At 53.3% G+C, this 24,887-nt stretch overlaps 1 protein-coding gene across 6 annotated transcripts in view; it reads left to right on the top strand.

Moving 5' to 3' along the window:
* The window catches only part of AGAP1 (ArfGAP with GTPase domain, ankyrin repeat and PH domain 1), a 533,866-nt gene that overhangs the window by 210,938 nt on the left and 298,041 nt on the right, over positions 1-24,887 (top strand). For all 6 annotated transcript variants that reach the window (XM_055346220.1, XM_055346218.1, XM_055346217.1 and 3 more), the window contains exon 6: positions 3,544-3,678. In XM_055346220.1, coding sequence (XP_055202195.1) covers positions 3,544-3,678 — 135 coding nt within the window. The remainder of the gene's footprint in view (positions 1-3,543; positions 3,679-24,887) is intronic.

Genomic DNA, 24,887 nt, shown 5'->3' with positions numbered 1-24,887 from the left:
CTGCCTTGCCATGCCCAGATGCCCGGACGGGAGACCTTTCTGAATGAGAAACCGGCTGCATTGAAGAAGCAGGAACGGCCGGCCGTGCCCGTGCGCCTGGTCCCGGGTCTGGTGCGCAGAGCGCGAGCCCAGGCACAGAACCCGCTGCCCTGCCGGGAATCGGCGTGGAGAAGCCCAGGATGGGGGCGGGGGGCGCGTGTGTGTCTTGTGAGATGGGGAAGTGGCATGGAGTCCACGGAAAGCATCCTCTCCGCGTCCTGGCTGTACAGTGTCGGCGTCCGGGGGCCGCCGCTCCTCTCTCCGCACACCTGTAACGGCGGCCTCCGCGCCAGGCCCGGCAGCAGGTGGAGTCCACCTCCCAGTGGACGATCAGGTTCTCCGGGCCCGGGGCGCCCTCTGCTGGTCGTCGTGGCACAGGGCGGCGCCCTCGCTTCTGTTCTGCTGCGGGGCTGTGTCCTGACACTTGTCAGCCCGCTGGGGGGGGGGGGGCGGGTGGCTCCCTGACGGCACGTCCTGCCCGCGCCGCCCCGTGGTGGAGCGAGCCTTTGGCAGCCGCGCCTCGCCAGCTGTCTGAGTCACGGGGTCTGTGTCTCAGGCCGAGCGCGCTTCCCCGTGGGCTCGCCGTGCTGGGGAGCAGGGACTGTGTGGCTCCGGCCTGCGGGCTTGTGTGTCACGGTTGTCGCCTCGCGCAGCCGTGGTTTCAGTCGTGGAGCTGGAGTGGGCGGTTGGGGCCACGCAGCCCTGGCATCGGTGCGTCCTGGCGAGCGGCGGCCTTCCTGTGTCTGTTGCACCTCCGCAGAGCGTGGCTGTCCCCGAGGGCGTGGCTGGGCTCCCGCCAGCAGCCCTCTGCTCCCCTCCTTGGAGCAGCCGGAGGAGGACACGCCCGCCTCCCCCGGGGCCGCTCGCATTTGCAGAGCGAGGCCCTGGGCAGCCCTTCCCCTGCGTCCCTGCGCACCTGCGGAGCATTTGTCGGGAAGGGCCAGAGGTGACAGCAGCTGAACCAGGGAGCCTGGGTGCCGGGTGGACACCGCAGGCTCCTCACGGCCGTTTGTGGGACTTCGTTCACGCTTGAGCGTAGCCGCCCCCCCCCCCCCCCCAGTGAACTGGACACGACTATTATCACGGAGGGTGTTCCTCACCCGAGGGGTCCTCCCGGTCCTCACACCTCTCATTTCCAGGGTGCCCCAGAAGCCCCAGTGCCCAGGGGGTGGAGTGAGTGTGGCCTTCTGGAAGGTTCCACTCCTAGGCCCATGTTAACTGCTCGCAGCCTTGCTTCCTGGGAAGCCTGAATGGTTGTTGCGCTTTCGGGCCACGGGTGATGCCGGAGGTACAAGGTGGCTCGGTTTCAGGCGCTGGGGCCTCCGAGCTTTCCCTGCCCGGCGCCTGCGTCGGTGGCCCCGAGGTGGGAGGGTCGGGGGTGGGAAGGATGAGCAGTTAGGCCCGGGCCTGCAGGGCGCCGCGGCGTGTGGCCTCCTCGCAGGACCGGCGTCCTCTCCGGGTGCGGCTGGGAGCTGCGCAGGGGCCGGAGCGGACCCGACACTCGTGAGGCCGTGGTGACGGGACGTCTGTTACGCTGGTTCTTTCCTAAAGGTTTGGGCCTTACGCCGATTGCAGGGAGAGGCGCAGATGTGAGCAGACGCGGAGCTGCGGGTGGAGGGGGAGACCAGGCCGGCGGAAACGCGGTCGGGGGCCCCACGGCCTCGCCTGCGACCTGTCGCTGCACCTGGAGGGACGTTATACTAGAGTGTTGAAGAATTACGGGTTTCAACCTTGTTTTCGGTTTTCTTTTTTACTTCGTTTTTTACTGTTTTCCTTTTTTTTTTTTTAAGATGCTTGCACCTTTTAAAAATACTTCTTTTCCTTAAGCGTTGTGAAACCCGAGTCTGTAAGGCAAGAAGACAGGACAAGATGTTCTTTGAAGAAACCCCTCTAAGGGACCTTGCCAGGGAATGTTCTAGAACATCTATTGAGGTGGCGCAGGCCATTGTCGGAGAAAGAGACCTGAATCGGAGTTAGTCTTGATTTCTCAAAGGGAAACGGTCAGGTCAGGCCTATTCCACGGGCTAAAAATAAAACAGGAAGTAAGACAAAGAGAGGGGAAAATGAATAAATTATTCCCTCAAGATGCCACTTTTTTATACTTATAAAATTAAATGTCGCATGTACTTCCTGAGCCCAAAAATACCCCAAATTTAAAAGGTCTCATAAGACTTCTATTGTGCTGCTCTTCCTCTGACTAGTGGGGAAAACCCTGCCGGTGGGTTTGTTTTCAAAAGCAGTTGGGTGTTTCCGTGGCGTCGGAGCCTCAAGCCCCCCGAGAAAGCCTCCCGTTGGAAGGTCCCTGAGAAGCACCTGCTGTCTCCACCAGGCGCGAGAACGCGTGGCGGGATGGCTGGAGGCCTCCCGGACGCCGAGCTGATAAAGAAGCCTGGTTTGTCATCTTTAGGGGAAGGGGGCAGGTGCCCACGTCTTTTCTGCTGCGCACACGGCCGCGTCCGTGCCTGGATCCCGTGGGAAGTGGGTGTGCCCAGGAGCGGCCCTGTTGCTTACGGCCCTCCACTGCCCCCCTCACTTCCCACTCCTGCCTCAGTCTCCCGCAAACATACCGGGTGCTTGGCCGCCCCCTGCCCCAGGCGTTCTGCCCCCAGGGAGTGGCTGGTCAGGTGCCCCCTCTTCCCCGCAGGTGGGGCGGCCCCGAAAGCCTCACCGAGCATGCTCTGCACTGACCATAGGGCCTCCTGCCTTGCCTGACGTCGCCCTCGCGGCCACACTCCATTCACCATTCACAGTCGAAGTTGTTCTAGGTCTCCCTCCCCGGCCCACCTGATTGCCCCCCTCCCCACACAGGAGCACAGAGCCTTGTCTGTTGTGTTCCCTGGGGTAGCCCTGTGCCCGCAACAGGACCAGGTGCGTCAGGGCGGCTCTGTGGGCAGGTACTGACTGAACAGGTGAAAGGCTGCACCTGGGGAATCGTGCAGCTAGAACCCAGTGAGCTGGGTGCCTTGTGCTCCGGAAGTCACCTGCAAAGAGTGAGCCTGGGGTGTGATTTTTTTTTTTTTTTCTCCTTTTTAAAGTATCCTCCTCTAGAGCCACATTTAATTCCTTTCTGGTCATCACTTTACCTCCATTTCAGAAGCGGGATCCTCTGAAACCAAGTTTTACAAATGATGAGTATTTTGAATGTTTGAGATCACCACTTTGAGGGTAAACTAGGTTTTTGTGGATTTTTTTCAAAGATTTTATTTATTTATTCATGAGAGACACACACACAGAGAGAGAGGCGGAGAAGCAGACTCCCTGCGGGGAGCTCAATGTCGGACTCGATCCCAGGACCCCTGGGTCACACCCTGAGCCAAAGGCAGATGCTCAACCACTGAGCCACCCAGGCGTCCCTAAACTAAGCTTTAAAAACTCCAGGTTCTTAAACACATCACAGCACGAGGAGCAGGGTGCAGGTTTTGAGCTACTTGGAGACATTAAGTGGTGGGAAGTTCTCAGCTGCTTATGGTCATCGTGTCACTACGTTCTGCTCGTCTGTTGCAGATGCCATAAGTTCCACTAACCCGCGGGTCATCGACGACGCCAGGGCGCGGAAGCTCTCCAGCGACCTCAAGAGGTGCACCTACTACGAGACGTGTGCCACGTACGGGCTGAACGTGGAGCGGGTCTTTCAGGACGGTAAATATTCCCCGCTGCGGGTCACCATCCCCTTCCCTTAGAGCAGGTCCCCGTCTGTGCCGCGACGGAACCCGTGGCCTGATGTGTGGGCCGCGGTGCGAATCTGGGCGCCCCTGCCTCCAGAGGTGCCCCTCAGCTGTGGGTGTGCTCAGAAGACCCAACAGTCCTATGGTGAATCCTGTGTGTGCACAGGATTTTTGTGCACAGAGGGAAGCATTTCCCAAACTTATCTCTGCACGTGGTGTGTCACACTTAACGCATTTGCCATCTCTTCTTCACTGTAGCTCCTCATTCTTCATTTAAGCCCGTATATAAAAACAGCCTATTTCATGTTTTAGGCTTTGGAGAGAATAAACCGAAAGAGGAAAGAGCGTCAAAAATTTGGCCCAAAAAAGAAAAAACCCAAAACAAAACAAAACAAAACCAATCCCACGTTAAGACTCAGGGCTGAGAGCCAGCAGCAGAATTTAGGAATTGTTTCTTTGTTGCTGAATTCATTAGTGATCACCCACCCCCGGAACAGCCGTACAGCAGGCAGGAAGCCCCCCTGGAGGAGGAGGGTTCCCTAACGGGGAGACATTCACGTACGTGATCGTGATGCCAAGTGTCGGGCTGGGAAGAGGGAGGGAGGGGGTGGATGAAGAAGTGGGGGAGGTGGTCGGGGGGGGTGGTAAGGGAGGGGCTCTGTGGGCCAAAGGGGCCAGGAAGGTCTGGGGCAGAGAGACCCTGCTAGCCTAGAAGGCCTAGAAGAACGATGCTCCCTGCAAAGGCTCCCGATTTCCGCCTGGAGTCGGGTGCGGGGAGTAGCTCCTAGGCTGCCTCCCCTCTGGCTGACGTCGGTGGCTGCAGAGTGGACCCCCGAGCCCCCGGTCAGTCCAGCCTCACCGGAGAGCATTCACAGAGGTGCGTGGGGTTCCTGGGGGCGCCCAACGGGGCAGGTGCACTGTCTGCCCCCCTTCCCTGCCCCCCGAGCAGCCCAGACCCTGTGGGGCCATTACAGGTGAAGTTCCCCAAGCTTGGGTGCACGGGCCCCATCTGGCCAACCGCCTGTGTCTGTGTTTTCCCAGGTGCAAGGCTGGGCTGGCCTTGTCACCACAGCAGAGTTCCGTGGTTCACGTGGAAATGTCACGGCCCCGCCAGGCCTGAAATGGCTCCTCTCTGGCCCTTTGCGGAAGGTTTGCTGGTCTCTGATGGATATTTGCAGAATTTAGTTGTATGCATGACCTTATACTCCACAGTGATTGTGTAACTTGTGCGTTTATTGCAAACGTGAACTTTCCGTAAATAAATGAGCCCGTACATGATGATCTCGAGAGTTAGTTATGCAAGAGGATGCCCAGCAGGTTCCTGGGCTTCCCTGCCCGCGCGTCTGGAGTCAGAACAGGGAATGAAACCCATGACACAACATTTTCTGTGACTTTTATGATTTTTGTCCTTAAAATATTTCCGTCTATACGAGGATAAGTTTTAAAAATAAAATGAGGGTTTACTCTACGTGTGTTGCCAGGTAATTACAAGGTCTGTCTTTTTATTAAGCCGTGGACTCTTTGTTAGTGATAAGAGTATTTGCTGACCGACTGGGGACTGTGCTCAGGACTTAGCAATCATGAACAAGAACAATCCATTTTGCTCCATAAGGAAAAAAAACAAAACCTTGTGAGATTGGGAGGTAAATCAAGGCTCAGAAAAATTACGTAGCTTGACCAAAGGCATTGGGGCTGGATGGGGCGCCTGTCTTGGGAGCAGGAGCCCAGAGCCTTACCCGTTGTGTCATTAAAACATGGGTGATGTGGGTCCTTCCCTGGGGGAGGCTGGCGGAGGGCGCAGGCAATAGGCCCACCACCCGCTCACAGACTCCGGTCATTCAGATTTCTCTTTCTGGCTTCCTTTGGCCTCAAGGCTTGCTTTTGTTTATGTGCTTTTTCTGTCCTTTTAGAAGGAAAAAGAAAGTGCGTGTGGTTCCTGCGTAACATTTACCTTAACCACCGAAAGAAGAAAAGCCAGACCCCCACCTCCACCTGCCCCTGCCAGTCAGGCTTTCGAGTCAGCCGGCTGTCTGGGTTTAGTTTTTAAGATGCCAAGGACTGTAGTCTGCTTCTTTAACTCTGAGTTGTTAGCATCCTGAAACTGAAGACAAATTGTAAAAAAAAAAAAAAAGAAAAAGAAAAGAAAAGAAAAGAAAAAAAATTTAAGAGTTTACTTATTCATGAGACACAGAGAGAGAGAGAGACAGAGAGACAGAGACACAGGCAGAGGGAGAAGCAGGCTCCATGCAGGGAGCCCGACGTGGGACTCGATCCCGGGACCCTGGGATCACAGCCTGGGCTGAAGGCAGATGCTCAACTGCTGAGCCACACCAGGCATCGTGACAAATTGTAAAATTAATGAAGAAGCAGAACGTCTGTTTATTTTTGTCTCCGGAGCGTCGTTCTCAGGTGGCTCTCGGAAAATAATCCAGGAGGGAGGCTCTCTGTCGGCACCAGGGGCGTCAGGTGGCAGGGAGGGCCGTTGGTTCCGTCCCCCGAGGGCCTTGCACATGCCGTACCTCTGGCTCGGGGATGAGAAGAGGGCAGGTACGGGGAGGGCCCCTGCCTCGGCGAGGTGGAAGCCCAGCACCCACAGACCTAAGCTTGTACCTTCCCCGAGGGTGGGGGACACGTGCGACGGACCAGGTGGCTGTCACCTGCTCGCAGCAGTCCGGGACCGTCCTTAGTCCTGCTCCTCTAGCTGCGTTTGTGTGGCTCATGGAACAGCTCTCTGGGGGCTCCTGCGATGAAAGATTCACCTCTGAGCAGTCACGCACCCCTGGTTCCTTGCTCTGGGCCGCGGGGTCTGTGTGTGTGGTTCCCAGGACAGCCCTGTGGGGGGCTCGGGCCCCAGGGGCCGGCCCAGGGCGGGAGGCGGCCCCGGGCTGCGCACGGCCCACCCGCCCGCCCCGAGTCTGTCTGTCCAGCGGTGGGCAGTTCTGGTCGCCGCCACCCGTGTCTGGATGATTAATAACTTCAGGCTCTTACCGTGGTGATTTTGAAGTTTGGCAGGAAATTTTTTGAAAGCCCCTGGTCCCTTGTTCTCACAGGGCCTGGATTCATGAAGATAAAGGAGGACAGACACATACAGTTGGTTCTCTGCAGAGAGAATTGCTTCTCTGGTGTTAGGATTTTTTTATTCAAGAAGAGCTTCTCTCGCTCCCTAAAGAAACCAGCCGCGTGGGAGAAGCCCTTCCGCGGGCCTGTCGTCCGGGCCGTTTCAGTGGAGCCTCTGGGTAGGTAAAGGAGGGTAGCGTAGGTGATGGGATTTTTTTCAACCTAGATATTCAGGGACAAACCTAAAATTATTAGAACTCAGTGACAAAAATAAATTCACCCCCTAGAAGCCCAAGCAGTGCTGAGAGGTAGTGAACAGCCGTGTGTGTAAGGGGACCCCTCGGACTGTTGACGTGCGCGCCGCCTCCCCAGTGTTCACGACGGAGCGTTGGGAATTTTAGTTCCCTGAAACCGGAGTTTGGAAATGAGGAATTTCACTCTCTTTTTCAAACACTTTGAAATTTCTCAACCTACGCCGAACGTCCTGGTTTCTAGCTTGTTTTGCTTTGATGACCGCGATCGGGTAATGGATGTATGATGAGCGTCATGATTTGTATCATAGCGGAGTTCACGTTTTCAAACTAAGCGTGACATGGAATCAGTTGTTCGTGTTGACGTTTTATGGGATAGAGCCAATAGATGCCCTAAGTTTCCAAGGGGGGTATATTTTATGATATTCAAATTCTGGTATCTGACTGGTGTCTGAGATTTTAAAGATCCCTGATGTATAAAGAAAAGTGGCTTCCCTTTCATAAAGAATGTGTAGAACCTGACAGTGGTACAAAATATTTAATTTTCTCTTATCGAAGCTACTTTATGCCCCTCCCCTCTCTCTCCCTCCCTCCCTCCGCCTCCTATAATGAGCTGATCGAGATTTGTCTGTATTACAACACAGTGTGGTTTTATATTTGGGTTGTTCCTGTTAGGCCACCAGCTGTCTTATATACAGAATATAGTATTCTCACACGTATATTCTAAAATTGTTACCACTTGTTAAATCCCAACTGAAAGCATCCTGTTACACATGAAGGCACACTCTCCTCTAGAGCTTTAACTTCTTACCTTCCTAAGCTTGTGTTCATAGGACAGTAGGAAAACCTGAATGCAGCATTTTGCTCTGACAATAATTGTTCAGACCTGGTCAAGATCCATATAAGCCAAGGTCTAGGCAAATCACAAATTGCCGTCTTTCTATCTGACTTTCTCCAAGACTGCTGGGACGTGCCACTGTGTCATCAAGAATAACTGGATAGTTCAGTGATCTCACGTGGAGGACAGCTCATTCTAGGGTAGATGCTCTACATTATTTTTTTTTAAGGGTTATTTATTTATTTATTCATAGAGACAGAGAGAGGCAGAGACACAGGCAGAGGGAGAAGCAGGCATCATAGAGAGAGAGAGCCTGATGTGGGACTCGATCCAGGGTCTCCAGGATCACGCCCTGGGCTGCAGGCAGCGCTAAACCGCTGCGCCACTGGGGCTGCCCGATGCTCCACATTATTTATATGAAAAAGAGACCATTTGGTCTGAGGTGCGTATGGGTGGAGAGGCTGGGCAGAAGCATTAGAGGGGTTCTGGGATGCACGTGGGTGGAAAAGCTGGACAGGAGCATTAGAGGGGTTCTGGGGTGCATGTGGGTGGAGAGTCTGGGCAGGAGTATTAGGGGGTTCTGAGGTGCATATGGGTGGAGAGGCTGGACAGGAGCATTAGAGGGGTTCTGGGGTGCATGTGGGTGGAGAGGTGCATATGTATGGGTGGAGAGGCTGGGCAGGAGTATTAGAGGGGATCTGAGGTGCATGTGGGTAGAGAGGCTAGACAGGAGCATTAGAGGGGTTTTGGGGTGCACGTGGGTGGAAAAGCTGGACAGGAGCATTAGAGGGGTTCTGGGGTGCATGTGGGTGGAGAGGCTGGGCCAGGATCATTAGAGGGGTTTTGAGGTGCATATGGGTGGAGAGGTTGGACAGGAGCATTAGAGGGGTTCTGAGGTGCTTGTGGGTGGAGCAGTGCATATGGGTGGAGAGGCTGGGCAGGAGCATTAGAGGGGTTCTGTGTGCTGACTGCTGGTGCTGCCACAGCCGGAACGCATGCTCGGGCTTCCTGTCATCACACAGTTTGACGCAGTGTCCTGTGGCTGAGCATCCATCTGATGGCACCATCCCGTTCTAGAAGGATCCACATCAGTCTCCCAGCACCGTCACACTGGCTCTTTACGTTCGTGTTGCAGTTCACATTCCAGGAAGCACTATCGTAGAAGCTGCCCCTCCTGGCTCCTGCCTGCGGATGGCTCACCTGGCCTTGCATTCCCTATGCCCTGTGCTGTTAGGGTTGAGCCAGGAGGGGCTGCGTGCCTGGCCCACGGGTTTTCTGTAAGTCAGGAAGCCTCCGTTTGCTTTCTGCCTTTGCTTCCAAAGACTGATATCCTGATGTACGGAGAGTCCTATTTCACGTTAAATGTCTGCAGCTGCTCGGTCCTAATTACAGGAGTGTCCAGCACAAGAGTAGCTGTATTAATGAGCCCGGTTTGTACAACCTAATTGCATGTGTTAGAGCATCATTAAGTGGGAGCAATCTTTAGGGATTTTGCTTCCGAGTGCTGCATCATCCTGTGCCATTTTGTTTTGCTGACACCACAGTCTTTTGTGCTGTTAAAGGATATGTCAATTAGCCCTGTTCCATGCTTGCTTGGAACCAGCTTAATTTTCATTGTTGGGGTGGCCTATTTCGTTATTTGTCTTGTTGCTCCTTTTTTTTCCCTCTTTATTACATTACGGAGTAGATTGGAGTCCATTTATTTTTATCTTTGTGCACTTTTTTTCCAAAGGAGTCCTTTCAAAAACAAGACTTTCCATGTTTAAAAGCAGGTCATATGTATGTGTCCGTTGGGTCTTTAACGTATATATTTAATGTCCAAGGAGTCACTTAGTGTCTGTTAATTTGTATCTTATCAGTTGTAACAATGACTGGTAGTTATTTATGTCCTAGTTTAAGGGCTTCTGATGTGAGATAGTAGGTCTAACAGGCCCTCCTCCGTACAGTCGGTTTGGGCCCACGAGTCCTTTTCCGCCCGCGATTTTCCCTGTGCATCTGTGTCCGTCACTGTCCCCATGTCCACCCCCACCCCCCCGCCCCTGGCGCACACTCACCGCCCTCTCCTCGCTGCATTGAAACGTCATACGTTCAAGATTTCATGGGACAGATGGGTAGTTAGTTCATGTTATGATGGGGCAAACGTAAACTTTATGCTTAAATTCGAGGGGTTTCATATTTTAAAACTTTCTAAGAACAAGGATGACGTGAGAAAGTTGCCTGCGTGTGGCCGAAATAGGAGAAAGGAAGAGAAGGAAAACGCTCATCAGGCTCCTCTGAAGGTAATCGGCTGAGTCGTATGTAATATGGGCTTGACCTGTTGGGTGGCCGCTCTGCTGTCCTCATTAACCACGAGTGTCATTGGCTGTCACTGCCTGGCAGCTTCCAACGTGGTCCAAACCCATGGAAATTAGAATCTGCAAGTTGCCTCCAGAAGGACCACATCTGGCCCGTTGTTTGTAGCCGCTCATTAAATTGAAAAGATAACAGGATGCCTGGATGGCTCAGTGGTTGAGCATCTGCCTTTGGCTCAGGACGTGATCCCACGGTCTGAGATCGAGTCCCGCATTGAGCTCCTTGTGGGGAGCCTGCTTTTCCCTCTGCCTGTGTCTCTGCCTCTCTCTCTTGTGTCTCTCATGAATAAATAAATAAAATCTAGAAAACAAATAAACAGGAAGGAAGGAAGGAAAGAAAGAGAAGAAAAGATACCTGTCAAAAAAAAAAAAAGATACCTGTCTGGTGTTGACATGAAGTAGACTTTGGGTTGAGCCTGTGGGTGGGGAGGGTATGTGTATAGTGAGCAAGAAGGCCTGGGATTGGCTGGGTCTTCCTGTTGGTGCTGTAGCCTGGTTTAGGTTTGGATGGGAAAGTGCATGCATGTTTCACATGGATTTTTCTTTTTTATGATAGTCACAGAGAGAGAGAGAGAGAGAGAGAGGCAGAGACACAGGCAGAGGGAGAAGCAGGCTCCATGCACCGGGAGCCCGATGTGGGATTCGATCCCGGGTCTCCAGGATCGCGCCCTGAGCCAAAGGCAGGCGCTAAACCACTGCGCCACCCAGGGATCCCTTTCTTAATAAAACATGACATTGTCAGTACCCTTTGTGCCTTTTTAAATTCAATTTGTTTCTTAACCCGAGAAACTCTTCTATACCAGGGGTTAAATCACAAAACGAAATAATACTGCAGCTAAAATATCAGCATTGGCTGTAGTAAGCCCTATTTTCAGAGGCTTAACAACAAAATCCAAACCGAAAGAACAAGAAAAACTTTTGAATTATTATTTTCTGGGGGGAAAAAAATCAGATTCTAAAGCTTCTTGTAAAGACAAGCCAGACATTTGGCAGCTGATTTGCAGCCAAGTATTTTCAAGCACATTTGACAAATGGGGGACTGTGTTGAGGGGGGACTAATGAGCAGGATATAAGAGAACATTGTCAGGACTCGTTTGAGAATTTGTTGAAGGTGATGACCCTGGAATAATCCAAGGATTTTTTAAGATACTGTTATGAACTGGACGCAAGTGTGAAATTAGCTGGTTTCTTGTTTGGAATCTTTGCCTAGAAATTTCCACGTTTGAGAGTTTCTCTCTCATCCACTGAACTATTCAGAGGCTGGATGTTTACAGAGGGATTAACTCCTCTGTGTATCCGTTGATTTGCTTAAAAATCCCCTATCCAGAGTGGAAGGGTTTGGGTAGGGAGGAGTATCTCCATCATGGGTGTGATTCACACTTCACGCTCTGAGCTCCCGGCCTTAACAACACGGAATCAGGTGTGGAACTCGGCAATTCTTAGACTAGTCTCGGGTGGAGAGAGGACCGTTCCATTTTTTGACTCTTTCCAAAATAACCTCCAAAGAAGTCAAATGAAAATCTTGATACCAAGGTTGATACTGGCGCAAACAACAAGAGATGAGAAATAGTCTCTCGTACTTCATCTAGTTTTGTAGACTGTTGTGTCAGTGGAGGCTGTCATCCCCTTTGGCGGTTTCGCACGCTGGGTCGGGAAGGTCTTCCCGCTACGCTTCCCTCCTGGCCGCCGTGCTGGGGCACCAGCGCCCACGTGTGCCCGTAGACGCCGCTTTAACTCTGACACTGCCAGCGTGAGGTCCGTTCGCACACTCTGAGTAAGTGTTCTCTGTTCTGATTTTCTCGTCAAGACTCCTGTCTTTTGCTCCTAGAATTAACTTTATCAAAGACACAGAAGACGGTTGTGTTGCTCCTTCTCTACGCTGTGGCGTCGTAGCTGGGGTTTGCCCCAGGATCCCGTTAATGACTTGAGGCAGCTTGAATTAGCTTGACGTATCATTAATGCGTACAAATGGCTTTTATTTTTGTTCGTAATCTGTTCATAATGCCGCTCCATTCTCTTCCTGATGGTTTGTTTTTGTTTTTGTTTTTTTTTAAAGATTTTGTTTATTCATGATAGACACAGAGAGAGAGAGGCAGAGACACAGGCAGAGGGAGAAGCAGGCTCCATGCAGGGGGCCCGATGCGGGACTCGGATCCCAGGACTCCAGGATCATGCCCTGAGCTGAAAGCAGACGCTCCACCACTGAGCCACCAAGGGATCCCTCTTCCTGATGTTTTTAAAATGATTCAACAGTGATGTACGTTTTGACCTCCTTGTCCCCAGCCTCTGATCAAAATGTTGCTTAAATAGGATGGTCAGAAATCAGTACACTTCATGGCTGATGTTTCCAATGTATTTTGAAGTCTCCTATTTAGAACATTCTTCCCATAGAGAATAAGGACATAACCAGGTTCTTAGTGGCCTCTGTTCACCGAGGGACTGTCCGCTCATGCCTGGGGGTTAGCAGCACCCATGTATTCCGTTCACAAGAGAGAAGGAAGAGTCATCCTCCAAGAAGGGAAGTTGTGAAGGTCTTTGGCACCAGAACGCATAGCTTTACCCCATGGATGCCGATGTTTTTGCACGATACTCCGCAGCGGGGAATCAGGTTGGTGCAGATGCTGGGCGTCCCCCCCCCCGCAAAGCCAGGCTCTGGGAGCCGGGGTCAGCTAGGTAGTGCAGAGTCACTGGAAGTTTTGTGAAGAGAAGGTGACATCCCAACGGCTGGATGGATCTTCCCTGATTTGGGGAGAAGGCTGCTGTGAAGGGTGGACCGTACACTTGTTTGTCTGAAGGAGAATAGACTCTAGAAACTTTGACGGCTAAGTTGGATTTTGTGAGATTGGCTTAAGAAATGATTTTTTAAAGAAGGTTTACGTATTTATTTGAGACAGAATGTGGGGGTGGGAGGACAAAGGGAGAGAGAGCATCCCAGACAGACCCTACCCGGAGCGCAGAGCCTGGTGCGAGGCTCCATCTCACGACCCTGAGCTGAGACCAAAAGTCGGACACTTAACCGACTGAACCACCCAGCCGACCCTAAAGAAACGATTTTTAAAGGATGTGAAATATGGAGGTAAAAACCACCCATAACCCCACCACCCAGTGACTGTCACGGTTGAGGTTGGGGGGAGGGTATGGCTGTGTGTGCCCAAGTGTTTGGAAAAAGTGGATCATCGGGCCTTGTGCCATAGTACAACCTACTTTTTCACATCAGTACTTTTTCTGCAATATATTTTCTCACTGCATTCCATTGAGTGACTAGAACTACTCTCTTTTGGCCCAATCCACTATTAGACATTTAGGGACTCCCTCCACCCCCATTTATGTGTTTGTTTTAGGATCAGTGCCTGAGTGGATGACTCTTTACCTAAATCTTTGTCTCCGTCCTTAATCCTTGCTTTAGGAGACAGCCATGGAGGGGAGACTGCAGGCTCAGTGGCCTACGTGGCCTTGTGGCTTGTGGTCCTCGCTGCCCCGTGAGCCTTCTATGGGGTCACCCCCCTCCAGCAGGTGTCCTTTTTCTGTACCCTGGCCACATGGGGTATTTTCAGTTTAGAAACTTTTATCACTTATAAATAGAAAATAATCATAATTTTTAGTTCTGTTTCAAATATCTTTAATAGGTTTGTTGCTTCATGTGAAGATAAGCTCACCTTCCGCACTTGGGAGTTTTGTTAGGAGATGGCAGTCAGTCCCTTGGGCAAGCAGAAGTCTGATGTGTTGGGAAGACACGTGGGAGCAGGTGTGCCCTGCTGCTGGTATAGACATGGCCTTGGTGTTTATGGTGGGTTCTCTGCGGCTGGAGCACCCCAGCTCCCCAGAGGGCAGACGGCCCAGAGACGTGGCTGGTTGTGTGTGTAGCCATGACGGTGAAGTGGGGGTCCTCACACTGCGTCTGTCCCTTCTGGCCAGTGGTGTTACCAGTACGCTCACTGCCTTGTGTTGCCTTAGAGACAGACACCTGCTGTGGGTGGGCTTCTGGCCTGAGCTGGGCCTCGCCTGAGCTTCATGTCCTGTCAGTGCTCTGGAGGGCTCGAGGGGCTCTGGACACCCACCCTCGTTTCCACACAGAAGCAGTTCCAGAGGGGGCCGTGGTGCAGCCGGGTGCCACTGTCCTGCCGCTGGGGCTCATCCCTCTGCAGTGGGGGCCCGGGCCGTCATCTGGACCAAACTTTGCTGGATGCTCAAAGTCTGAGCATCCGCTTGGTGAACATAAAAATCGTATTTCATTGTTTTCTATTTGAAATGTCAAAATTCAGGAAGCCCTGCAAGTCCCTGTGAAAATCAGAGAATTAAAGCATAATAAGCATGCATTCTTTTTCTGGCTGGCATGTCCTTGAGTGTCGCTGGCACAGGGTGTCTGCCCCAGAAGGTGGAGCCCCGGTGTCAGTAATGCCGCGGTGTGGTGGAGGCCTGTTTTTTTTTAGGGTGCGTTCAGGTACCACCACTTTCAGCCACAGCCTTATGCTGTCCCCGGGGGTTGGCCGTGCCTTGGGCACATGAATAAATGGCAGGCCAGTCCTAGAAGAAAAGAGAACCTGAAAAGAATTTGGAGGATTGACTAGCTGTTGCATCATCCAGGCCTGGTGCCATGAGCAATGCTGATGGACGGGGCCTCGCCGGGTGGAGGAACCTCGCCGTGTAGACAGGGCCTCACCGGGTGGAGGAACCTCGCCGGCTAGATGGGGCCTCGCCAGGTGGAGGGAACCTCACCAGGTAGAAGGACCTCGCCGAGTGGACGGGGCCTCACCGGGTAAAAGGACCTCGCCGTGTAGACAGGGCCTCGCCGGGTGGAGGAACCTGCCAGGTGGAGGGAACCTCACCAGGTAGAGGGACCTCGCCGAGTGGACGGGGCCTCACCGGGTAAAAGGACCTCGCCGTGTAGACAGGGCCTCGCCGGGTGGAGGAACCTTGCCAGGTGGAGGGAACCTCACCAGGTAGAGGGACCTCGCCGAGTGGACGGGGCCTCGCCGGGTGGCTGGGACCGTGAGCCTCCCTTCCGGCTGTGGGGTGGCGCCCCATTGAGGCACCTGCAGGGCCGCTGTGACCCGTCCTCCCTCAGCTCTACTGCAGGGGCAGCCACGGTTCATGGATAATTTTTGTGTCTGATTTTTGCAATTTCCGGAAGCTCCCTCATATTTTACTTGGTGTGTAAACCTCAGAGAGAGCGCTGCACGCTCCCGTTCCTGCACCGCGATCCTGGTACTGGATGAAATACCCGCGTCTCTCTTGCTCTTAAATTCACTCCTGCCTGAACCACGGACGCGTCGGCGTCACGGCCCCGTGGCCCCCAGCCCCGCAGGGGAGCGCGCAGGGCCCGGCCGGACAGCACGCTCGGTCACAGAGCGGAAGCTGCAGCCGGGGTCCGTCCCCCTCGGCGGCACGGGCTTGCCCTTGTCCTGGAGGGTCCAGAGCCTCGGACGGAGTCTGAGACCCGGCAGTAAGTGGAAATGCTCCTTTCCGTTATGATCATGTTTAATAAAACGAAGGCACGTCATCCCCGAGAGTTCGGGGTCCAACGGGGCACTGTGGTCAGCGTATGGGTTATTCCCGACGGGCGCTCGTCTGCACGTGGTGCAGTGTGTGGGTCACGGGAGGTCGCATCTCTAAGGGGGTCCACCCGGTGCGAGCTCGCGCTAAGGAAACCTTTGGTTTGGTTTCAGGCACTTGATTTGGTAGTTTAGGGAGAAGCCACTAGAGGGCCTCAGAAGCGCCCGTAAGGAGGACTCGCGCCGGCATATTTTTCCCTTCTGCTGTCACTGCGGAGAATACAGACCTAATAAAACTAACACAGCGGTTTAAGAGATCATTTAGACCCGTAATAAGATACACTCCATAAAGCGTGTGAAGTTACTGGATCAGCAGTACGGGGACGCGGAAGTAAAGTCTCATTCATTGGGTTGGGGAGGAGGACAAAATAAAGTCGGAATGATATATTCTATGGTTAGAGGGACCCAGATCCCTTTTTTTTTTTTTTTTTTTTTTTTTTTTTTTGCTTTTTGCCTGGTATGTAACTTTAGGCAAGATTCAAAGAAAAATTGACAAAGGAGATGCTGCTTGTTTTTACTAGCAAATAATAAACAGACTTAATATTTAGTTCCCTGTACTCTTTTCATAGAACTCATCAAGGGTTTTGTGGGTCTGGTGACAGCCCAGGTGTCCCTCTTTAGGGTGGTGTGTCCTCGGCCCGATGCCAGCCTCTCTGCCTGGCTGTCGCCTCCCCTGCTGGGACGCCGTGGCTTCTGCGGGCAGCCTGGTATTGATGAGGAAGGTCAGTGACGGAATCGGGCAGAGGGACGGGAGTCCCCTCAGTTTAGGGAAACGCAGATATTCTTAGGGAGGCGAGCCGTGTTCCTGGAAGTGCTGAGGCGTGGAGTGGCTGTGATCACTGAGGAGGGGAGGACCCTTCAGAGGGCTCGCACCTGCCGCTCCCCCGGGCACCCAGCAGTGGGCTTGGGGCACCTAGAGAGAAAAGTCTCATTTTTTGAGTTTTGCATCCCCGCCCCCTTCCCCAAGGTTGAGGGCTCTTTTCTGTTCTTTTCCATTCATTCATTCATTCATTCATTCACACTTTATTTTCTCCCACTACATAAATTGCAGCAGAAACTAGCATCTCAGATCACAATTTTTTTCTTTTAGAGGTTTTATTTTTAAGTAATGTCTACACCCAATGCGGGGCACAAACTTACAAGCCCAAGATCAAGAGTCACACACTGTACTGACTGAGCCTCAGATGTAGATGGTGGGACTTACTGCACTTCTGGTACCTCGGATGAGAAGCCTGTCAAATCACGCACTCGATACAGATGGTTTCTTTTATCAGATTACTTACAGACTGAGCGTTTAGGATCTACAAGGAAGTAACCTGTGATTCAGAGAGCCCACCAGCTTCCAGCCCCTGGAATGGTGTGAACGTTGGCAGAACAGTTTGAGCAACAAGAGAAGTGAGGTGCTCGGAGGATTTCATCCAAGTGAGGGGCAGCTTTCACAGACTTGTCCGTTAGTGCCAAAGGAAGGGGGTCTGACCAGCTCTGGTGCTCCAGGTTCTGGATGCTTCAGCTGCATTCAGTAATTTCTGCATTTAGCCACTTGCCAGACACCGGGGTGCTCGGGACCCACAGAAGGAGGTCATTGCCAACTCCTGCAGAGGAATCGCTTAACCGGGGGATGGATTTTTTTTCCCCCAGAACAAGGAAAGCCTGCTGCCGCAGTACTGTTGGAAAAACCCTGATCTCCTAAATCTATCCCTGATCGTAGACCTCAGCAAATACCGTCACGAGTCCGGTCATTCAGAACAAGTGTGAGTGAAAATCCCCAGGGAATCAGGAATTGGATCTCTTGGTGGGTGTTTTGCTTTCCCTCCCGCTGCCGCCTCATGCCGTTCCCGATGGTGCATTAGGGTTGGCGTTAGGGGGACAGCGGTGGGCACCATGCTTTCGTTTGCTTTGTGCTTTTTCTCCTGGATGGGCTCTGTCCCCAAATGGTGATTAGAGGAGTACAGACAGGTAGTTAGTTCTTCAGCTCTCGTGGCTGTGCTGGATGGAAACAATTAGGAAGCCCTTGAAATAAAGTGATATGCAAAGGAAATCTTTCAGCATAATGCAGTTACCCTAATCGCTATAGAATACGATGGCTCATGTAAGGAGGGACAATCGAGAAACCCCAAGCAAATGAATATGGACAGCTCCATGTGCCACTGCTCACCTGGTCAGGTGACCATGCAGAAGCACCAGCCCAAGGTCCTTACTAGCACTTTCTGTTCTCTGACTTCCGTAACTGGTTAGGGACAGAGGCAGGGAGGCAGCATGGTTGTTGCTGGAGGGAGTCAGCCCTGGGAGGCAGGAGGGCATTGCCCTCTGCCGCTAAGATATCATCACATCCTTTGCGTGGATTTTGCTTTTCATTGTTGTGTTTCATATCTGTTTCTGTTAATGTATAAATATACATAAATGTGCGTTTTATTTATTTTATTTAAGTATATTTAAAGAGGTGTTTCGTTTCTCCATTGGAATAACACCTGTTTATAAAACTACAGAAAACTAGGGGCACCTGGGTGGCTTGATTGGTTTAGTGTCTGACTCTTGGTTTCAGCTCAGGTCATGATGGAGCCCTCAGTCTGCCTCCTGACCTGACGCAGTCAGTGGGGAGTCTGCTTGGTATTCTCTTTCCCGCTGCCCCTTCCCCAGCTCATGCACACGTGTTCTCTCTTTCTTGCTTTAAAATAAGGAAATAAACTCTCAAAAAAAAAAAAAAAAAGAGAGAGAGAGAGAGAACTATAAAAGAGACAATTACAATCCACCGTGATCCCACTGCCTAGTAATAAACATTTTATTGAATGCCTTCTGAGTCGGCTTTCAAAACAAAACTGGGACTTTATGTCCTTTTAAGTAGCCCGCTTTAAAAAGACCTCAGAATAGTTACTCTGTTATTTCATTTCCTCTAAAGCCTGTGTTTTCACAACTTGGCAGCGTACCTTTCAGAACTTGCATACACCTTGCATGGATTTACCAAACCTAGAGATAGAGGGCTTGAGACTCCCCTTCCTGAGATCTGTTCTGTAAATAACTCCTGAGGGCCTTGTTGGGTACCAGCAATGCCTGCTTCCTGCTTAGAGCGTCTTAGATCCGTACCTTTCAGATCAGGTGTCATTAGCTGTGACATTTGCAAGCCTGCTCAGACCACCTGGTGCATGGGGGGGGGTGCACGGGGATACACTCCTGGGTAGGTGTCTGCCCCTCCCCACTGTGTGTGCACAGACTACCTCTCCTGCATCCCTGGCCACCAGTGAACTTGTGGCTGCAAACTGGCTCCAGTGGCCTTTGCCTCCAGAAGTCCCTGCCTGAAGGCCTCGGGAGTCCGTCTCTGTAGTGTAGATGTCTTACGGGAGATAAAGAATCGATACCATTAAATATGCATGTTAGAGGGGCTTCTGGGAGGCTCATTTGGTTAAGCATCTGCCTTCGGCTTAGGTCCTGATTCTGGAGTCCCAGGATCGAGCCCCACAATGGCTCTCTGCTCAGTGGGGAGTCTGCTGCTCTCTGCCCCTCCCCCTGCTCAGGCTCTCTCTCATTCTCTCTAAAATAAGATCTTTTAAAAAAATATGTATAGTAGGCAAAAATTACAAAGGACCAGATAGGCCCTTTTTACCCCCACCCCCTTTTTGGGGAAAATCAACAAAACTAGGCCAGGTTCCATAAAGACCCAATTCTAAACCTCATGTACTCATTAATCCGAATATAAAGCCCTCTGAAACACAAGATCTAGAAATAAAATTGAGGCTTAAATTGAAAGGCAGGTCTTAGAAGAAGACTCCATCATTTTAGAATTTTGTTAAAAGTACTTAGAAAAGCCGATAGATATGGTTTAAAAAAAAAATAGAAAAAGAATGGCTTTGCTGGGTTATCACTGTGAGGATGATTAGTGTTGAAGTAGCAGATTCCAAAGCTCAGGAGTGTCTGAGCCACGTCCTGAGATGGTGGGGGGCTGGCAAGCTGTGGTCCCCCCCTCACAGCACAACCCCGTCCCTGGAGCCCATGAACAGAGCCTGAGGACTTGCAGATGTGGGCGAGGATCTCCGTGTGAGGGATGGTCCCGTATCATCTGGCTGGGCCCTGAGTGCAAGTGCGTGAACCCCCGTCATGGAGGCAGAGATGTGGCCGCCCATGGAGATAGGACGCTGTGAAAGGGGAGGCGTGAGGACTGGGGTGATGCAGCCGCAGCTGGGGCACGCTGGCGGCCCCCAGACACCGGGCGAGGCAAGCGGCAGGTTCTCCCCTAGAGCTTCTGGAGCAAGCGCGGCCCTGCCCGCACCTCCGTTTTGGCCAGTGGTACAAATCAGGACTCGGTCCCCAGAACCTGGCGAGAATGTTTCCGTCGTGTCGTGCCTCCAGTCTGTAGGGCCTTGTTCACGGGGCCCCTGGAAGCTACGAGGGATGGACAGAGGCTTGGTGACTCTGGAAGGCCTGAGAGCCCCGCGAGGAATGTGGTCAGCTGCAGCCGCAGAGGCCATAGACGGGCCTGAGGAGCCTTGGGCTCTGGGGAGCAGACTCCCACTGCACCCGTGCACACCTGCAGCAGGTGCATCAGCAGGAGCCCGTGGGCCCGCCACGTGACAGCCGGCCCAGGACAGCAGGAGCAGCGTTCCAGGGCAGGTGGGGGGCGAGAAGGCCGCTTGCTCTCCACCCAGTGGAGCGGATGGCTGTGTGCTGACACCGGCAGGCAGACGGACGACCAGCATCGGGTCCCAGGCCCGGGAGCTCAGGCCGGGGACATGGGCAGCCTGCTCGTTGGCTGTTCTCTGCAGTCCCGGTACCCTCGTCTGGTTCTGTCACACCATGTGCAACCAGGGGGCTCTGTGGTTCCTGCCTCCCACCCCTCACCCCTCCACCCTCCTCTCTCTCCATCGTCATCAGTGACCTTTATTCCCGAGTCCAGGAGCCTCACTCAGTCGCTGTCCTCATGCTGTCCTCCCTTGGTGGCCTTGACACACACACACCCTTTCGTCCTGTGACACCTGACCTCCACACCCGGCTTTGTTTAGTGTTGCTCAGGGTGGCCGCTCTTCTCTCTGGGTGTCCTGTGTGCTGCCTGTCACCGACTCACTTCACTGGGACCTGGTCCCAGGCCCCCATGTCCCTCCACAGTGGCTCCAGACAGAACCCAGGCCCATTTCAGAGACGCAGGATGCACATCTCCTTAGCAAGAAGCTGGGTGAAGTATTTATGCCACGCAGCAGAGAGAAGCAGGGCGGCCAGGCGGCCCCCGCAGCGGGTTAGGACTGCGTGTCCACCAGCCTGCTCGCTACATGATAACTGGACCGTCGACCTGTGGCCACACGGGCCAAGGTAACCTCAGGTCTACACGGCACAGACCGGCTAGAGGGATGCTTGGTGGACCGTTAGGAAGATGTTCACCTGTGGGTCTAAGAGTCAGAACATGTTCTCGTTTTAGCAACTTTACTATATTTTGTACTTTAACCATTCAACCTTTTGGGTTTCAAAAGCGGCAGCGTGGACAGTGAAACCTGCCTCCAAGGTCTGGAAGCCAAACCACAGAGCGCAGGTGGATTTCCGTAGCTGTTGTGTTGAGAAGGTAGGCGAAGGAAATGAACGTCCCAGGGCACGGGTGTTCCTGTACCTTGGCTGCTGACCACGTAGGCTGAGCCATTGCCAGGGACGTGACTCCCGGAGAAACTGTGGAGTCTCTGTTGACGGACTTGCCCCTGAGTTCCGTGAAGGTCAGCGGGTGCGGAGCGTGGGTCTCGCTTCCTGCTGAGTCCGGTGGCCGGGAAGGTGTCGCTCCTGGGCGCCCGTGGATGAAGGCCGGGGGCAGCCGGCAGCTGGGGCCTCTCTTTCCACCACCCGTGACCATGCAGCAGCTCACTTCCTCAGTTTGCCCAGCCGTGAAGTGGGGACGCCTTCCTCTTCCACTTCCTTCTGGGGATGCCCATCATGACCCAAGTACAGCCGTCCCTCGCTTCGAGGGCTGGGAAAGAGAATGCCTGCCTGTTACAAAGCAGCAGAAAGCCTGGGAGGGCGGCGTGACTGTGAGCAAAAGCATGTTCACCGTAAGATTCATCCACTCGGCGTAGACTGAAGGGAGAGCCGGGAGCCCTCGGACAGCTCCGCGCCCGTCCAGGTGTAGAACAGAGCACCCGGTTTTTCTTAAGATTTTCCTTAAGGGAGCGTGTGTGATAGAGAAGGTGAGGGTGGGGGGCAGAGGCGGAGGGAGGAGCAGGCTCCCCGGAGCGCAGATTCCCCCTCGGGGCTCCATCCTGAGCCCCAGGCAGATGTTTAACCGACTGAGCCACCCAGGTTCCCTGCACCCAGGTTTTTGTACCCCACTTTCCCCCTTGGGTTCGGGAAGCAGGTTAACTGGCTATAAGCTCTAACCTGACTCATTCAGAATGGTTCTCCAGGACCCGGGAAGTGGGTGGCGAACCGCGTTCCCCCAACTGCTGTTCCCGGAGACGGCCGGGTACTAACTGAGCACGGACGCTGGTTTCCTTCCTTCCTTCCTTCCTTCCTTCCTTCCTTCCTTCCTTCCTTCCTTCCTTCCTTCCTTCCTTCCTTTCTTTTTTTTTTTAAAGATTTATTTATTTATTCATTCAGAGAGAGCGAAGAGAGAGGCAGAGACACAGGCAGAGGGAGAAGCAGGCTCCATGCAGGGACTCCAGGATCACACCCCGGGCTGCAGGCGGCGCTAAACCCACTGCGCCACCCGGGCTGCCCTGATTGCCTTTCTCGTACCTGCACCCAAGAAGATGTATTTCTTGAAAATATTAACAAAATTCATCGGAGATTTTTTTTTTCTCCTGCCTGAAAATAAGTATTTATCTCACTTGCTGGTCAGTTCCACCAGGCTCTTGTTCTGGGGCCCTTAACCAAAATACGCAGCATCAACAGACAGGAGTTACGAGTTAGCACTTGAGCAAAAGCCGGATTCCTTAGTCTTGCTCACGCTGATAGGCGACCCTGCCGTTAAATATCCAGGTCCGTGAACTTACTAGATCTTGAAAACGTTCAAATAACAGCTGGCTTTTCTCTGGATACGGCGCACATTTCCCCCCAGAATATGGGGGCACGTCTAACGAGGACGTCCAACGAGGAACCCACGTCTGGAAAATGCACAGAACAGAAACGCAGCCATTCGGAGAGTCTGTGGTGTCATCCCGACCCCTGTCTGGGGAAGAGGACACGAGTGCCTCCGCAGGGCGGGACGGGCCTCCACGGCGTAGGTGCTGCTGCCGCGGACAGGTGCACAGCGCGTGTGGGTGGGCGCCCGTCCTGCCCGACCCGCGCAGACTCGGGCACGACTAGTAGGCCAGTGGGCACGTAAGAACCAAAAATCAGAGCCTAAGAACTGCTGATGGCAAAGCGATCCGGGATGGAGAAATGAAGCGTCTAAAATGGAAATATCGCCAGTGCTCTGAAGTAGAGCCCGGTTTAAATGCGGCAATTAAAATAGTTGCTAGGCTGCTCTCAACTACCTTCGCCACGGCGGCCGCCTTCATCTTTATGGCGGTGCTTGGATTCCAATCGGAGCTTTCGAATGAACTTGTGTTGGTGTTTTCAGAGAAGTCTCACCGGAGAAAACAGATGTAGTTCTCCGGTAATTATGACCGTTTTTCATCCTGTGGAAGAGAATCCAGAGGAGCGAGATGTGTGCGCCGCGGGAGGCAGATCCCAGGGAGGTGACGGAGTGGTGCGACCGTCCTGCGGCGTCCCTTCGCTCGTGTGTCCTGGCGGGTCACTGGGCCCCAGCACCCCGAGGGGCCACAGTTGGTGTGACAGCGTCAGTCCGGGGAGAGTCAGAGCTTCTGGGAGCCAAAGTGGTTTGTTTGTTTTCGTGGAAAGGATTCCCTTAAAATCCTGGGAGTGACGGAAGGGAGGCCCGAGTAGTTGGGATGCGAGCGGTCGTATCGGTGTCATGGGTGGAGGCGGTCGCGTCCGCCAGCAGCCTCCTGGCACAAACGAGGGAGGTCAGCGGGGTGCGGGAGCCCACGGGTCCTGTTGTGGGCACAGACCGGTGATGCACCGTGACCCTGCACAAAACCCTCCGTCCCAGCTGTCCTCATCCGCCGCAGGTCACCCTCGGAGGGAGGAGACCTGCGCCCACATCCCCTCCCGTGGTGTCCTTGCCACTGCAGTAACTAGCAGTCACGGGACCGTTTTTTAAATTTTTTTTAAAGATTTATGATAGACACAGAGAGGGAGAGAGGCAGAGGGAGAAGCAGGCTCCATGCCAGGAGCCCGACGAGGGACTGGATCCCGGGACTCCAGGATCACGCCCTGGGCCGAAGGCAGGTGCTAAACCACTGAGCCACCTGGGGATTCCCCCACGGGACCATTTTAAACCAACAAAAGTACAGTCTTCCTGGGGGAAGAATAAAGACTGTTCTCTAACAACCGCAGATGTCGTGACATTCTTGGCATCGGAACAAGGAAAGCAGCGTCTTGGGGACAGGACAGGTGGGCACAGGGAGCTCCGGAAATCTGTGCCTGGCGTGCGTCACCACCTGGGTCCTCCGTCCTCCGAGAGCCAGCGGAGCTCCGCACCGTCCTCCCCGAGGCCGAGGTGAAGGCAGTCCGGCCGCCGGATCTCCAACCCGGGGACCTGGGACGCCGGCCGGGGTGTGGGCCGAAACGGTCCGCTGCTGCGATCCATCAGGGCCGTCGTCTGCTGGACGTATTTCAAAGAAAAATGTCAGAAACGAATTCTAGGAATTTGGGACGTGATTTTTTTTTCAGGGAGGTGCTGTTTGTCCTTGGGTGTCACACAGACGTGTGGTTTAACTTGAAGACGGCCCGTTGATTCTCTTCAGGCCCTTGAGCTGCCCGGGGCCTGGCATTCACCTGCCAACCCTGGTCCTTACAAGGTTCTCCTCCAGTGTCAGACTCGGAGTTTCTCAGAAAAGTATGGACATGGGGTGTCAGACCCCCAGGGAGACTTGGGTTCATGTTGTTTTGGGGACACGCTGGACTCGAGATCCCCTTTAGAGTATTTATTTTAACAAGCTCTACGAGAGCAGGACGTGGATCTGTTTCGAAATCTCGGTCACCGTGTCTGGCATATGGTGGGTTCAACCTAAATACGGTTCAGAGCAGAGGCGGGCTGGTTTGTAAAGCTCGTGGCCGGCGTGGGTTGGCATCGGCGCACCTTCCGCACGCAGACGGGCGGCCCT

Source organism: Nyctereutes procyonoides, unplaced genomic scaffold (assembly GCF_905146905.1).
Source record: "Nyctereutes procyonoides isolate TBG_1078 unplaced genomic scaffold, NYPRO_anot_genome, whole genome shotgun sequence".
In the NCBI taxonomy this organism is placed as follows: Eukaryota; Metazoa; Chordata; class Mammalia; order Carnivora; family Canidae; genus Nyctereutes; species Nyctereutes procyonoides.
Note: the sequence above shows the minus strand (reverse complement) of the source record. Positions and strands in the feature narration are given on the sequence as shown.